Raw genomic sequence first — 13354 nt, forward strand, 5'->3', positions numbered from 1 at the left:
AAGACGGCCAGATCATTCTGTGTGTCTGGGTGGGTGGGTAGGGGGGAAGGGGCCAAGGGGGCTCGGCTGCCACTCAGTGGGCGATCGGTGGTGGGGGGAGAATGGGGCAGGGGGTCGCAATCGGTCTGGGTAGCAGATGGGTGGCTAAGGGGGACATGTATGTTGTGGAGGTGCAGCAACGTCTGTGGGGACTATCGCTCCTGGGTTGCTTTTTGTGGCCCGGGAGTGATGTGGCAGGGGAGCGTTTTTCAAATTTTTTTTAACTGCGCATGCACAGTTGAAGGATCTGATCAGAGCGGTGTTTGGGTATGATAAGCCCCACCCACAGCACGATTCAGACTCACGACATTTTCTTCAGGCTGAGTGCATATGGGGGCGCTTGAGAACAGGTTTACAAGTCAGATCTGAATTACACGCAGATTCAGCATTTAGAATCAAAATGGTAAGATCACCCCCAGTGTCTCGAAAAATGGTTATTTCTCTTCCCTGAACTTCTGATACCAAAAGAGTCATTTTCCCTTTGTGCCAGAAATCTTAGCAGGTATTCTTTCCTAACCCCTGCATATTTGAGTCTGGGCTCAGTACCTTCAAGGCACATTTTACATGTGTCTGGTCTTTCAGCTTTGGAAACACGCAGGTAGGACCCGGCTGGTCTACTTGCCATGCAACTCCATTTAAAAGTTGAGGATTGCTCTACCCTATCTTCTCTACTCTCCTCTCCTCTTGAATCTATCTCTGTTCCATCCACCCTCATCTTATCTCTCCCTAACTGTTAAGAGTTACAGATACAAATTTGTTTCCAGTTAGAGGTTTGTGAGTTAGTTTGTAGTCATCAGCCACTATAGCTGCATTTCTGACTTTTGAAACACTTTGTTCCTTTGAGTTTTACAGCTGTATGAAAGGCAATTTTTGAACAACATTGGCTATGTACATTCTCCTTCCAATTTTTTTAAAAGTCAGATTTGGCTCATTTGCTCCAATGGATTTAAATTATGGGTGCGGACTCCAATTCTGTTATGGAAGATATTTGCTTATTCTCCATGATCAGTATATTTTGTATAGAAGGAGGTGTTTTTTTCCAACCATTGAAATGTGCATTCCAATAAAATAATTCTGTAGCAAGCTTTGATGAGCTTAAAATAAAGCTTATTTATGCTCACACATGTACCCCAAATTAAACCCAACATATCTCTCTTTCTTATTCATCACCCACATGCACAAAGATTGGATACAAGTAAATGTCATGTAACTTTACAAATTACTAGTTATCTCAGTCTCTAATCTCTGATTCTCAGCCTCACTTGTGGCAAGAGACTGGGAGTCTTATCTTCAGCCAATGGAAACTAATAGTTGGGAGATGCAGAGTTCATAAGTTTATATGATATAGGAGCAGAATTAGGTTATTTGGCCCACTGAGTATTCCAACGGATGTTATTTTATCTTTTTAAAAATCTTTTAGACCCTTCACCACCAACTCCAGTAGCAAAGACGAGCAGTGTCATTGAAGCAATGAGTCTGCAGGTAAAACAACCACAAACTCAACCACAGCAGCAAGGGTCTCTGCAGCAAACTGCTCAGAATAAAAAACCACTGCCACCCCCACTGCCTCCACAGCCACCACTTCGCATTTCACAGCAGAAATCAACAGCAAGGTAATAGATTTTCATTATCTGTAGCTTGTGACTAGAATCTTTCAAGCATACAAACAATCACTTGGTAGTACAGATCTTGAATATTACTGAGAAGAGACATTTTGCATTCATCAAATGTATTCTGCATTTGTCTGTGCTTAGTGCAAGACAAAAACCCTGCATGTTTCTCTTCTCAGTAATATTCAAGTACAGTAATCTTAGCTGCAATATTAACAGTGTGCATATATAACTAAAATATGGTGAATGGTACTAAACTTGTCTAACATGATAGTTGAATTGTGGTAGCAAAACAGTTGATAAAATTTGAGTTGCATGAAAGGATTGCAGATTTTTCTAGGTGAATCGGCTGAAATAAGAACATAAGAAATAAGAACAGGAGTAGGCCATCTAGCCCTTCGAGCCTGCCCCACCATTCAATAAGATCATGGCTGATCTGAAGTGGATCAGTTCCACTTTCCCGCTTTCTCCCCATAACCCTTAATTCCCTTGTCTGTCAAAAACCTATCTACCCGTGACTTAAATATATTTAGCGAGGTAGCCTCCACCACTTCAACGGGCAGAGAATTCCAGAGATTCACCACCCTTTGAGTGAAGAAGTTCCTCCTCAACTCCGATCTAAACTGCCCCCCTTTATCTTGAGGCTGTGCCCTCTAGTCCTACTATCCTTTCTAAGCGGGAAGAATCTCTCTACCTCTACCTTATCCATCCCTTTCATTATCTTGTACTTCTCTATAAGATCCCCCCTCATCCTTCTAAACTCCAACGAGTATAGACCCAGTCTATTTAGTCTCTCTTCATAATCCAACCCCCTCATCTCCGGTATCAGTCTAGTGAACCTCCTCTGCACTCCCTCCAAGGCCAAAATGTCCTTCCGCAAGTGCGGCGACCAAAACTGCACACAGTACTCCAGCTGCGGCCTCACCAGTACCCTGTACAGTTGCAGCAAGACCTCCCTGCTTTTATATTCTATCCCCCTTGCTATAAAGGCCAGCATCCCATTTGCCTTCTTGATCACCTGCTGCACCTGCAGGCTGGGTTTTTGCGACTCATGCACAAGGACCCCCAGGTCCCTCTGCACTGCAGCATGCTGCAGCTTTTCGCCCTTTAAATAGTAATCCCTCCTACTATTATTTCTGCCAAAGTGGATAACCTCACACTTGCTAACATTATACTCCGTCTGCCAGGTCCTCGCCCACTCGCTCAGCCTATCCAGATCCCTCTGCAGACTTCCCACACCCTCCACGCAATTTGTTTTACCACTCATCTTCGTGTCATCAGCAAATTTCGTCACCCTACACTCAGCCCCCTCCTCCAGATCATCTATATAAATGGTAAATAGCTGAGGCCCCAGCACCGATCCCTGCGGCACTCCACTAGTCACCAACCACCAATCAGAATAGCACCCATTGATACCAACTCTCTGCTTCCTATTAGACAACCAATCCTCTATCCACGCTAACACCTTACCCCCAACTCCATGCACCGTAACCTTCTGTAGCAACCTTTTGTGAGGCACCTTATCAAACGCCTTTTGAAAATCTAGAAACACCACATCCACCGGTTCCCCTCTGTCTACCACACTAGTCACATCCTCATAGAAATCCAATAAATTCGTCAAACATGACTTCCCCTTAACGAATCTGTGCTGTGTCTGCTCTATCAAACCATTCCTTTCTAGGTGCCTCGCTATTTCTTCTTTGATGACGGATTCAAGCATTTTTCCAACTACAGACATTAAACTAACCGGCCTATAATTCCCTGCCTTTTGTCTGCTACCTTTTTTAAACAGCGGCGTAACATTAGCCGTTTTCCAATCTTCCGGCACTTCCCCGGAATCCAGCGAACTTTGGTAAATAAGTTTACCAAACAAATAGTTTTCCTCTTCTATAATTATCTCATAACCTCCATGTGAATTTCTTCATTGTTCCATCCTTGATTTGGGCTGGAAATTGCTTAAGCAATATCTCAATTTGTATCCTCTTGTTCTGTAGCAGCCATTTTCTCAAAAACCCATAGCTATAATGGCTGGAAGGTGTATGGGATCTAAAAATGGAAGTCTGCAGGGAAAGTTAGAAGAATTTACATTTTAAAGTTTAGTTATAGTGAATTCATTACTCTCAGTCATAGCATATAACCTATAAATAACACATTATTCCTTTCTGGTTCTAAGAATTTGGAAAAAAAACTGTTTGTCCATCTTGCTGGTTTAAGGCTGTCAATCCTCAGCTTGAACACAATTGTTTGAAGTGAAATGGGTGGCACAAATTGGCCCCAAAGAATTACAGAAATGTATCATGATGGAATAAATTCTTATGCAAATTTTAGAACATCTTTGTTATCTGTTCACAGTTCGGATCGAACATCTACAGCTAAAAGAACATCTACAGTACCTGGAACTGTACAGTCAATGCAGTCAGGTGAATGAACAGTTTTCTAATCAGAAATGCAACACTGCTGATGGAAGATTCCATAATTGAGATCTAACTAGTGAAAGTAAAATATATGATTAAATCTTTGTTTAGGTATCTCAATATCTCTGTGCCTCATTTTTTTCACTTTTGTGCCTGACTGAATAGTGCATGAAAAAAGAAACCGATTATTCTAGCTCGTGAGTGCAAGTATTTTCAAATTTTTAAAAATTTATTTGCAACTTTTTCCAAATGGGAAAAATAGCATTACTAACCTGTTATTATATGACTTGGAAACATGGTGAATACCTTTTAAGTTGCTTTTCCGTATGTTGTGACAGTATATTTTTTAAAAGTTGAAAGTTCCTAAACCTTCCAATTTTTTTCTCCATTTTCCCCAAAGGTAGTGGGTTATGCTTGGTTGGTAATGCATATTGGAACCATGCCAAGTGCACGCACATGTTTTATATATGAGGCACAGTGGTGAATGTTGGCAGGCACTTCAACCATACTTTCAACCTACTTTTTAATGCAGGCATTTTACCCTAATTTAATCAATGTCCTGCAAATCTTTCTATATATGGCTTTAGCTGTGGCACTCGCTTCTGAGTTATGTCATAGATTTGAATCCTAAACAGACTTGGAACAAATAACTAGCTTGATATTTCAGTACAGTACAGATGGAGTTCTGCATCTCAAGTAATTGTAATTCAGTTAAGATGTTGAACCATCCTCTCAGATTGACATAAAACATCCTCCATTATTCAGTGAAGAACATGGAAGTTCTTCCAGTGTCTTGGTCAACATTTATCTTCAGCCAACACCAGCAAAATGGATTATCTTGTACTGATTACTGTTTGTGGGATCTTCTGTGTGCAGATTGCCACGTTGTCTGACGTTATGATACTGACTATACTGTAAACATAGCTATGAAACACTTTGGGACTTTGAGGTAGTGAAAAGTGTTATATAAATGCAAGTTGTTATAGAATCTTACCAGAAAGCATGATGGGAAAAAATAAGATTTTTTTCAAATTTATTTAAAATTCTTGTTTAACATTTTACTGAAAGTTGGTATTTATTCACAATGCAATAGGAGATGCTTTTCTGGGACCCGATCCTGCACCAAAAAAACCAGGACATGCACCTAATTCTGCAAACCCCAACAAAGCTCCTGCACCAATGCCACGAAAGTCTCAAATGGTATGGACATATTGAACAACACTAAATAACAAAAATTGCTTGATTCTTTAAAATTTCAAAAATCACTGGTTTCTTTAGAATCAAACTTGCTGTTTTAAAAGAAGCATAATTACCTTTTTAACTACAATATCAAATCAATTTTGAGTAAGCTACTTTCATAGCTCAATTTTTAATACTACACATATGTCAGTGAAAATGGAATGGCTTATATAACAGCTCTCACTATTTTATTTAAGAAACATTCTTACAATTCACACGTGCATGTCAATTTTGTCTTCTATCTCATGTTTTTGTTTGTTCTGTCCATAGAGACCATAATCAAGATTTTTAATGCTATGTTAAACATGTAACATATGCTGCTTGAAATCCTGCTGAAAATCGTCACTGGACAATTGAAATAATAGATTAGGGTTAGCAAAGGGTGTACGTAATAGGAGAGGAAAACCTCAACTAAGTGTAATTTTTTTAAGTATATCTTTATAATAAAAAGCCATAGAGGTAACTACCTTTTTATATGAATGTAAATTAAATTGATACAAATTATACTGCAGAGAAAAACTATACACATAAGCCATGTTTCCAAGCATGATGCAATTGACTACTAGTCAGGCTAGATCAAAACTGATAACTGTGCAATGAATGACTTCATTGTGCCTGTAATCAATGCAGAGCTGATACATGGAAATATTTTGCTTATTGCACGTATTGCATAGTGGTTTGGCAAGCTCCCATAAACATTTGGATTATCCACCATTATTGAAATTGTTTCTTTGTGCATTATTGAGTCATATAACCAGAATTATTCTATATGTGTAGACATATAAATGTCTACTCTAAGAATGTCAAATCTTAAAGATGTTTTTTTTTAGGTAGTCATTCAGTCTGGAGCATTCATAATTTTATTTGTTTGTGGCCTGCTTTCTTCTGTGATACTTTGTTTTCTGTTATTTTAGTTGAAATCAAAACCAAGACGTGTGAAAGCAATTTATAACTGTAGTGCAGATAACCCTGATGAGCTCACTTTCTCAGAGGGTGAGATTATTATTGTTGATGGTGAGGAAGATCCAGAATGGTGGGTAAGTTGGTATGCAAAATTTTTGTAACGTTGTCAAGATTATATTAAAGAATCATAAATTATTTTCTAACTGACACAAACAATTAAGATCTAACTTTGTTGTCTACCCTTCCATCAAAATACTATAATGGGTGAGATACCAGAGATTGTGGTGTATAAGTCAACCTAGCGTACAAGATGAACCCATTTTTTTCTGTGTCAAAAATTGTTGACTCCTTCAGCTACGAAATGCAGTGTCTCAAAATTGGAAATTTTGGGTTCGGATCCATGTAGAATTTAGGATGTTACCAGTTTAAGGGTTGGGAGATTCTATGCAGATCTGGTAAGCCGGGTTGTGGCAAGGGTCACTCTGCGCATGGACAAAGACCAGTGCGTGAAGCTAATAACTTCCCCCTCGCCAATGCAGCACCTAGCTGAACAAGACAGTAATCTAAGAATGCAGTTTATAAAAATGTCCAGTTTTGGACATCTCCTATTTTTGGATAGCAGGATTTGAGACACTCTGTCTGTAACTCTTTGCTGTTGGCCTGAGTTTCGCATCCCAAAATGTGTATTTTACTTATACTGAAAGTCAGTACACAGAATCAAGCAGGAAATATATTATAAGAAAATGCACAGCAGCTTAAGACACATCCACAAAGAGCAAACCACACATGGCATGTCTAGTACTGAACAGGAATGGATCCTCATTAAAACAAATGAAGTACAAAATTGCTTTCATGCTAATAATCGTAATGTTTACCAACTTGTTAAATAACTGTACTGCAGTGAGGGAATTCGGTATTCGTGAAATACTGGCAGAAGAATTGGAGGAAGAATCTGCCCTGAAGAAAATTCCAAAGACTAAATGCACCATCAGAACAGCCACTAGCTTGATCTTGAGATTGGAATAGGTTCTCAAGTTCAGAATTGTTCAATGTTTGAAAATTACCATAAGGTTTAATTTTGTTCCACTGTGAATCATGTATCCCATTATCCTGTTGTTTTCATATGGAACTGTTTTGATCCTTTCTGTGATGCAGTTTGGCTGCTAGGTTATCAAAATTCATGGGTGCTTTTATTCATGTTGCAGATATGACTTAATGGGTAGTCTTGTTTTTAAGACTATCTGTTATGAATCATCAGATTGGTTACATCAGCAGAAATGCAATGTGTATGTATGCACTCAAGTGGGTCAAATCAAACCCTGAGTCTGACAAATATTTCAAACCTATAGCTAGTTTGTGTAACAATTTTATGAAATGGAAGAAGTCTAGTGTTGTGGCAGAAGACCAGGATTGCTCAGAGTCTACCAAAAGAATCAATGTCAAAATTAACAGTTTTGAGGATTCATCATCAGATAGCAGCAAAAGCAAGACTACACGTTAAGTCAACATCTGCAATATGAATAAAAGCGCCAATGAATTTTAATATACCCGAACTGTATCATAGGATCAAAAACAGTTCCACATGAAAGCAAGACAATGGGAGACATGATTCGCAGTGGAACAAACTTAAAACTTTCAGTAATTTTCAAACATTAAACCATTCTGAATATTATGTTTCCTGTATGTCCGTGCCAACAGCTCAATAGATACAGCTGAGTGGACTAACGGATTGATAGTGTGTGATAAAGAATGTTGCTCGTTATTGTGGAACTTGTTCAGATTCCATATAATTGAGATCAAGATATGCCTGTGAAGTCCATAGTTCAGCCATTGGATGCATGCTTCAACAAGCTATTCAAGGACCACGTTTGTGCCAAATGGAATAGATGGATGGTTGATGCCGAGAAAACCGTCACAAAATATGGAAGTATGCATGTTGCCCTAATTGGTGATTTTTATAGTTCCATTATCAAATAATGAGATGCTATTAGTGCACAGTGTCATCAGATTAGTAAAAATTGCAGAATATTCAGTCCAGTGGTTGGAGATGATTTCTTTCAGAGGAATGATTCTGAAAGTGAAAGCATCAAATCTGATCCCTTGCGATAATGCCATAGCCAAATTTACTTGAATGAATTCAATAAACTCTTGTCGGAGGCTGAAGGCATTTGATAGTTTTAAAATACTTTAATGCTTAAAGATAGCTTTGTACAGTTGATTCATTCAACGAACCATGCCACATTAATTTGATATGAATTACCAGTGGTTTTTGTGTCACATTTCAAAATGGTGACTGCCTATTTTATGTACAAGTCAACTCCTGTTTTTTTAAGGATTTTTGGAGTCTTCCGGTGGGTTGACTTATACACCACGATCCACAGGGTAATCGCATAATAAAATGTCAGTCTCACTTAAACTTCAGGAATCTAATTTTTCATCAAAACCTGACTAGAGATTTGCTTAGAGAGGACATCAGGTAAGATTTTTAAAAAACTAGAGATAGAAATGCAAGACTAGAGAGGATGGTGTGTCCTTGCAGGAAGCTTGGAAGGGAAGCTGTAGAATGAATGGTCTCATCCTTAATGACAAAGAAATCCTGGAACTCCTTGCAGTTGTTAAGAGGTGAAGGTGGAGGAGGCAGGGCAAAAGAATTAAGATGGTTTGTGCTGCAGAAAAGAAGCCATAGTTATCTTTGTATTGCAGGATGATCTTGAAATAGTGAGCAATTTTGCCAGAGGACAGCAGGAGCCAATAATCAAGTATGCAAGGCACAGAGATGAGCCTCTTATGTTTAAATTACATTAAACTGGATGATGTCAGCTAAAATTTCTTAAGGCATGCTTTCTAAAATGGGGGATTTTAAAAATTTATATTTCTTTGTGGGACATGAACATCATTGGCTGGTCAGCGTTTATTGCCCATTCATCCCTAGTTGCCTGAGGGCAGATAACAGTCTACCACATTGCTGTGGCCCTGGGGTCACATATAGGCCAGACCAGATAAGGATGCCAGATTCCCTTCTCTGAGTGACTTCAGTGAACCAGATGGGTTTTCTGACAATTGACAATAGTCATGGTCATCAGTAGATTCTTAATTCCAGGAATTGTTTTCTTGAATTGAAATTCCATCATCTGCTGGGTCCCCAGAACTTAAGCTGAGTTTCTGGATTAATAGTCGAGTGATAATTCACTAGGCCATCACCTTCCCCAGTTGATTGAGGAGAGATGCATTTTTTGCTGAGAAAGTGGAGGAACTGAAGACAGATGATTTGGTTGAAGAGAAGAAATGAGCTATAATCTCTTGTAGTGTAATCGTTTATGAGCTCTATATTGAAAGACTAGGTACTGAAATGTTATTGGACATCTGAGTAATTGCATTATTTGTATTAATTTGTAATATGCATTAGACTAGACCTTCCATGCACGTTCTTTAACAAGACATTAATACAATGTGTACATGCTGAGAAACTTGTACCAAGAATTTCAAGGACAGTTGCATTCAGGATATGAAGTAAAAATTGAATAATGTTCCTCAAACAAGTCTGCACATGTACATTTTTAATGGATGTCAAGAACTTCACTATAATTTTGTGGTTCACTTTCAAAGACATTACAATACCTTGATTAGATTCTAAACTTGTTAATAAACTGCCTGATATTGGTTTAAAGATAATCCAGGGGAAAATGTAATGATTGTTTTTAAACAAAAGTTATTATTTAGGGTAAGATGGTGACATGGGAAAGATGGCAGCATAGTGCTAATGTCACTGGACCAGTAACCCAAAGGGTCAGACTACTACTGCAAGGTCAGGGTTCAAATCACTCCATGGGCAATTGGTGGAATTTAATTAAAAACTGAAATGGAAAGCTACATGTCAGTCCAATGTTGTTGACTTTTAACTGCCCTCAATGATCTTGCAAGCCATTTACTTCAAGGACAATTAAGGGTGGGCAGCAGTTGCTGGGGTTATTAGCGATGTTCGCATCCCATGAAAGAATTCATATTTTAAAATGATCTTGAGCACCACATTCTCTAAATATACTAAAGTACTTGTTTCTCTGTAGATTGGCCACATTGAAGGAGACCCGAAGCGAAGGGGTGTATTCCCTGTGACATTTGTGCACTTCATTGCTGACTGAGCTTCCTTAAAGAAGTTGAGGAAAAAAATTTGGAGCATGATACCATTCCATCAGATGATGAGGAAAATATCTATGTTTGACTTGATATACAAATAACTTCTTAGCTGGAAGATGTTATAAGTAACTAGTTCTTGGATATGTATTCTTGTTAAAACTATTTGCACTTTCAGTACAACTGGAGATTCGTTATAAATTGTGGACATTTCATTTCTGTCCATTTGCTTTGGTGCATGTAGGTACTTGGGAATAGAAAGAATGCTAATAATAATGACTACCTTATGTCACTAACTGCCAAAAACATGCTGAAAATCAAAATATATTGCTCGTATGTAGGATTAGTAGTGGAGCAAAGCTGGAGAACACAGTACTGATCAAAACTATGATCTAGATTCCATAATTCAGGTAATGAATTTAGTAAACATGCTGTTTGGGTGAACTTCATAACTTAAAGCCTTAAAACACTACCACAAATCTAAGAGTACCACTTTTTCCGCATTGATTTTTATTTAAATGCTGTAATTTCCATTTAAAAAAATCCCCAAATTAATTCATGAACACAGGACCCTAGTATTGTAAATATTAGTATTTTCAAAAGGCAGCTAATAAACAGCATTAATATTCTCAAAGGCTGTTCTTCAGAAGAGGGAAAGTTAGTGACTGAAATTTAATATCGTTTTTAGGTCTTTACAGTTTGTACAGTCTGTATTTTGTTGCATTAAATGGTTTAACCAAAACAGTGTTTAAATAGCTAAATCAGTTTGCAAAAATATTCAAAATTTGTTGCAGACTTTATTTTTGAAAGTTCTGCACAGAATTGTTGATTCTTTTATTACTAAAAACAGAACTTAATTGTTTATTAAGAAAAGTAAATTTAAAATGGTACACAGTGTAAATCATTTGTAGTAAACTTTCATCTCAAATTTTTTTTGCAATGATCTTATTGGCCTGTATTGGAAAACTATTCTTTTAAAGTTTTAGACTTGTTACATACGTGGTCATTTTTTAAAAAAAGCTGTCAGTCTGGCTTCCAATGCATAGGAACGAAAATTTGAAAAATCCTTTGGGTTATCAGTAAACTTAAAAATTGTAGCCTCTTAACTAAATTTGGCTGTAATTATTGTCAAAAAATAGAACTTATTAACTCTTGCAATGTGAATTAATACTGAAGATGTTGACATTATTCAGGATTATTACTTCCTATGAATGATTAAAAGGACCATAAAAATCTCAAGACAGGATAACTGGTGCCACCTACTGTCATCATCTGAGTGCGGCACTTAAGAACAGAAAAAAATCCTGCTTGAGACGCAGTGTAAAATGGATCGATCACAAGCTAGGTGTTTGTTGCAGAGCAACTGTATATATTTATATATATTGTAAATGTTAAATCCTATACTTCTGCATTTCATTGCATTGATTTGATAATTAAAGCATGTGTAATGTATTGTACATCCCAGTTTAACATTGGAGTTAATCCCAAAATGTAATTAACTGTTATTAAAGCATAGCCTGCTTCAGCAATGCAGGTATTTTGTACAGATTTTGAAGATGAGGCCTAATGAATTCATTATTTGTGAAGGAATAGTGAGCATCTGATGAAATACTGTACAAAATCTGAATTTCTAGTACATGTTTAAATATCCATCCATCTATTGCACCAAGGTAAGGCTGCTATAACTATTAACAATCATTTTGTTAATCAGTAGATTTGGTACAGATCAACTCCATTTTATTAAAGTCTAAATTTGAGATGTCCGTGTATAGTTATTCACTTAGTTGCCCTTGAAAATTCTTTTGCTGTTCAGCTCTTCTGATTTAGAGGATGGGACTAAAGTGCACTTCTGGCACTAAACTAAGTCCAGAATAAGATGCTTAAGGTTGAAAATATAAAACATTTTTTAATATACTGCAATTTGAAACTGGATTAGTTTGAAGAATTAACTTGACTCAGATGAGGAAAACAGGAAAAAGTACTATGCACTTACGTAGAATCCCAGCAGATGATCATTACCAGCATGTTCTTGTCGATCTTGCTCTACAAAAATATTCAGTCTAATAATAAAGTATCATCTACTTTTAAACACTTTGCAAAGCTTTATATCTGTAGGTTAAAATAAATCAGTAAAATTTAATTCATGTGCTAAATTTTCAACTGAGTCAATAAATAGTTTCTAGGCTGGGAATAATAGTTTGTACGAGTGTTTTTTTGTTGTTGAGTGCGTTTGGGAGATGAAATACATGAGTTGCTCTGAAATTACAGTGGCTGCTGGAGATCACTTCATTATTTAACATCAACAGATGACACCAATTTGAATGTTACTTGATTTTCCCAAAAAAAGTTAAAAATACAGTTTTGTTTCTTCTTACAAACTGCATTGGAATTCAGTAGTATAGACAAAATGATTGTTGCCAAACCTTTCGTTTTGTATCAATTTTCTTCTAGCCTTAAGGTGCTGACACATTTCTGGGGTATGGCTTCCTAGTCATTAAATCAAAGTAGGTGAACCATTGTTCACACGCAAGCCAGGACATTGTTGGCAGGCTGATTAGCCTTTGGTACCTCAGTTGACATTGTTTTCATTTGATGTCCATACATGTAATTTCTCCAGCATGCTAGATAATGGTCAGCAGGAGAATGTAGCCTAGTAATGTCTGCCTCAACTTAGGAGTGTTGGCACTAATTGTAGTCCTTCCTGCCCTTTAGTGTTGGCTTAGAAAGATCAGCAACTCGGCATCAACAGGGACTAAACCTGGGATCAGCAAGGTTATTGTCACCTTAACTGGCTAAGAAAACAGTCTTTCCATCTTTAAGGTCATAATGTAAACAATCCTTCATTTAGTCAAAGGACTTCTCTTTTCTGTATCATTTAAAAGACTATGTTGTTTTGATAGGCTACGGGATGTGTTTTGTCACCTCTGACCGTGATTGAGATTAATAGGAAGTCGAGCAATTTACTTGTCTTTCTTTTTATTTTTGACAACTTACAACAAAAATTGTGTATAAATAAAA

The 13354-nt window shown here is 37.3% G+C and overlaps 1 protein-coding gene across 1 annotated transcript in view; it reads left to right on the forward strand.

Annotated features, from left to right (window-relative positions):
* The window catches only part of asap2a (ArfGAP with SH3 domain, ankyrin repeat and PH domain 2a), a 182039-nt gene extending 169944 nt beyond the window's left edge, over window positions 1–12095 (forward strand). The window contains exons 24-28 of the mRNA XM_080192131.1: window positions 1460–1652; window positions 4002–4069; window positions 5157–5263; window positions 6217–6339; window positions 10270–12095. Coding sequence (XP_080048257.1) covers window positions 1460–1652; window positions 4002–4069; window positions 5157–5263; window positions 6217–6339; window positions 10270–10344 — 566 coding nt within the window. The 3' untranslated portion in view covers window positions 10345–12095. The remainder of the gene's footprint in view (window positions 1–1459; window positions 1653–4001; window positions 4070–5156; window positions 5264–6216; window positions 6340–10269) is intronic.
* The last annotated feature ends 1259 nt before the right edge of the window (window positions 12096–13354 follow it).

Source organism: Carcharhinus amblyrhynchos, chromosome 7, assembly GCF_965287045.1.
Source record: "Carcharhinus amblyrhynchos chromosome 7, sCarAmb.v2.hapA, whole genome shotgun sequence".
Lineage (NCBI taxonomy): Eukaryota > Metazoa > Chordata > Chondrichthyes > Carcharhiniformes > Carcharhinidae > Carcharhinus > Carcharhinus amblyrhynchos.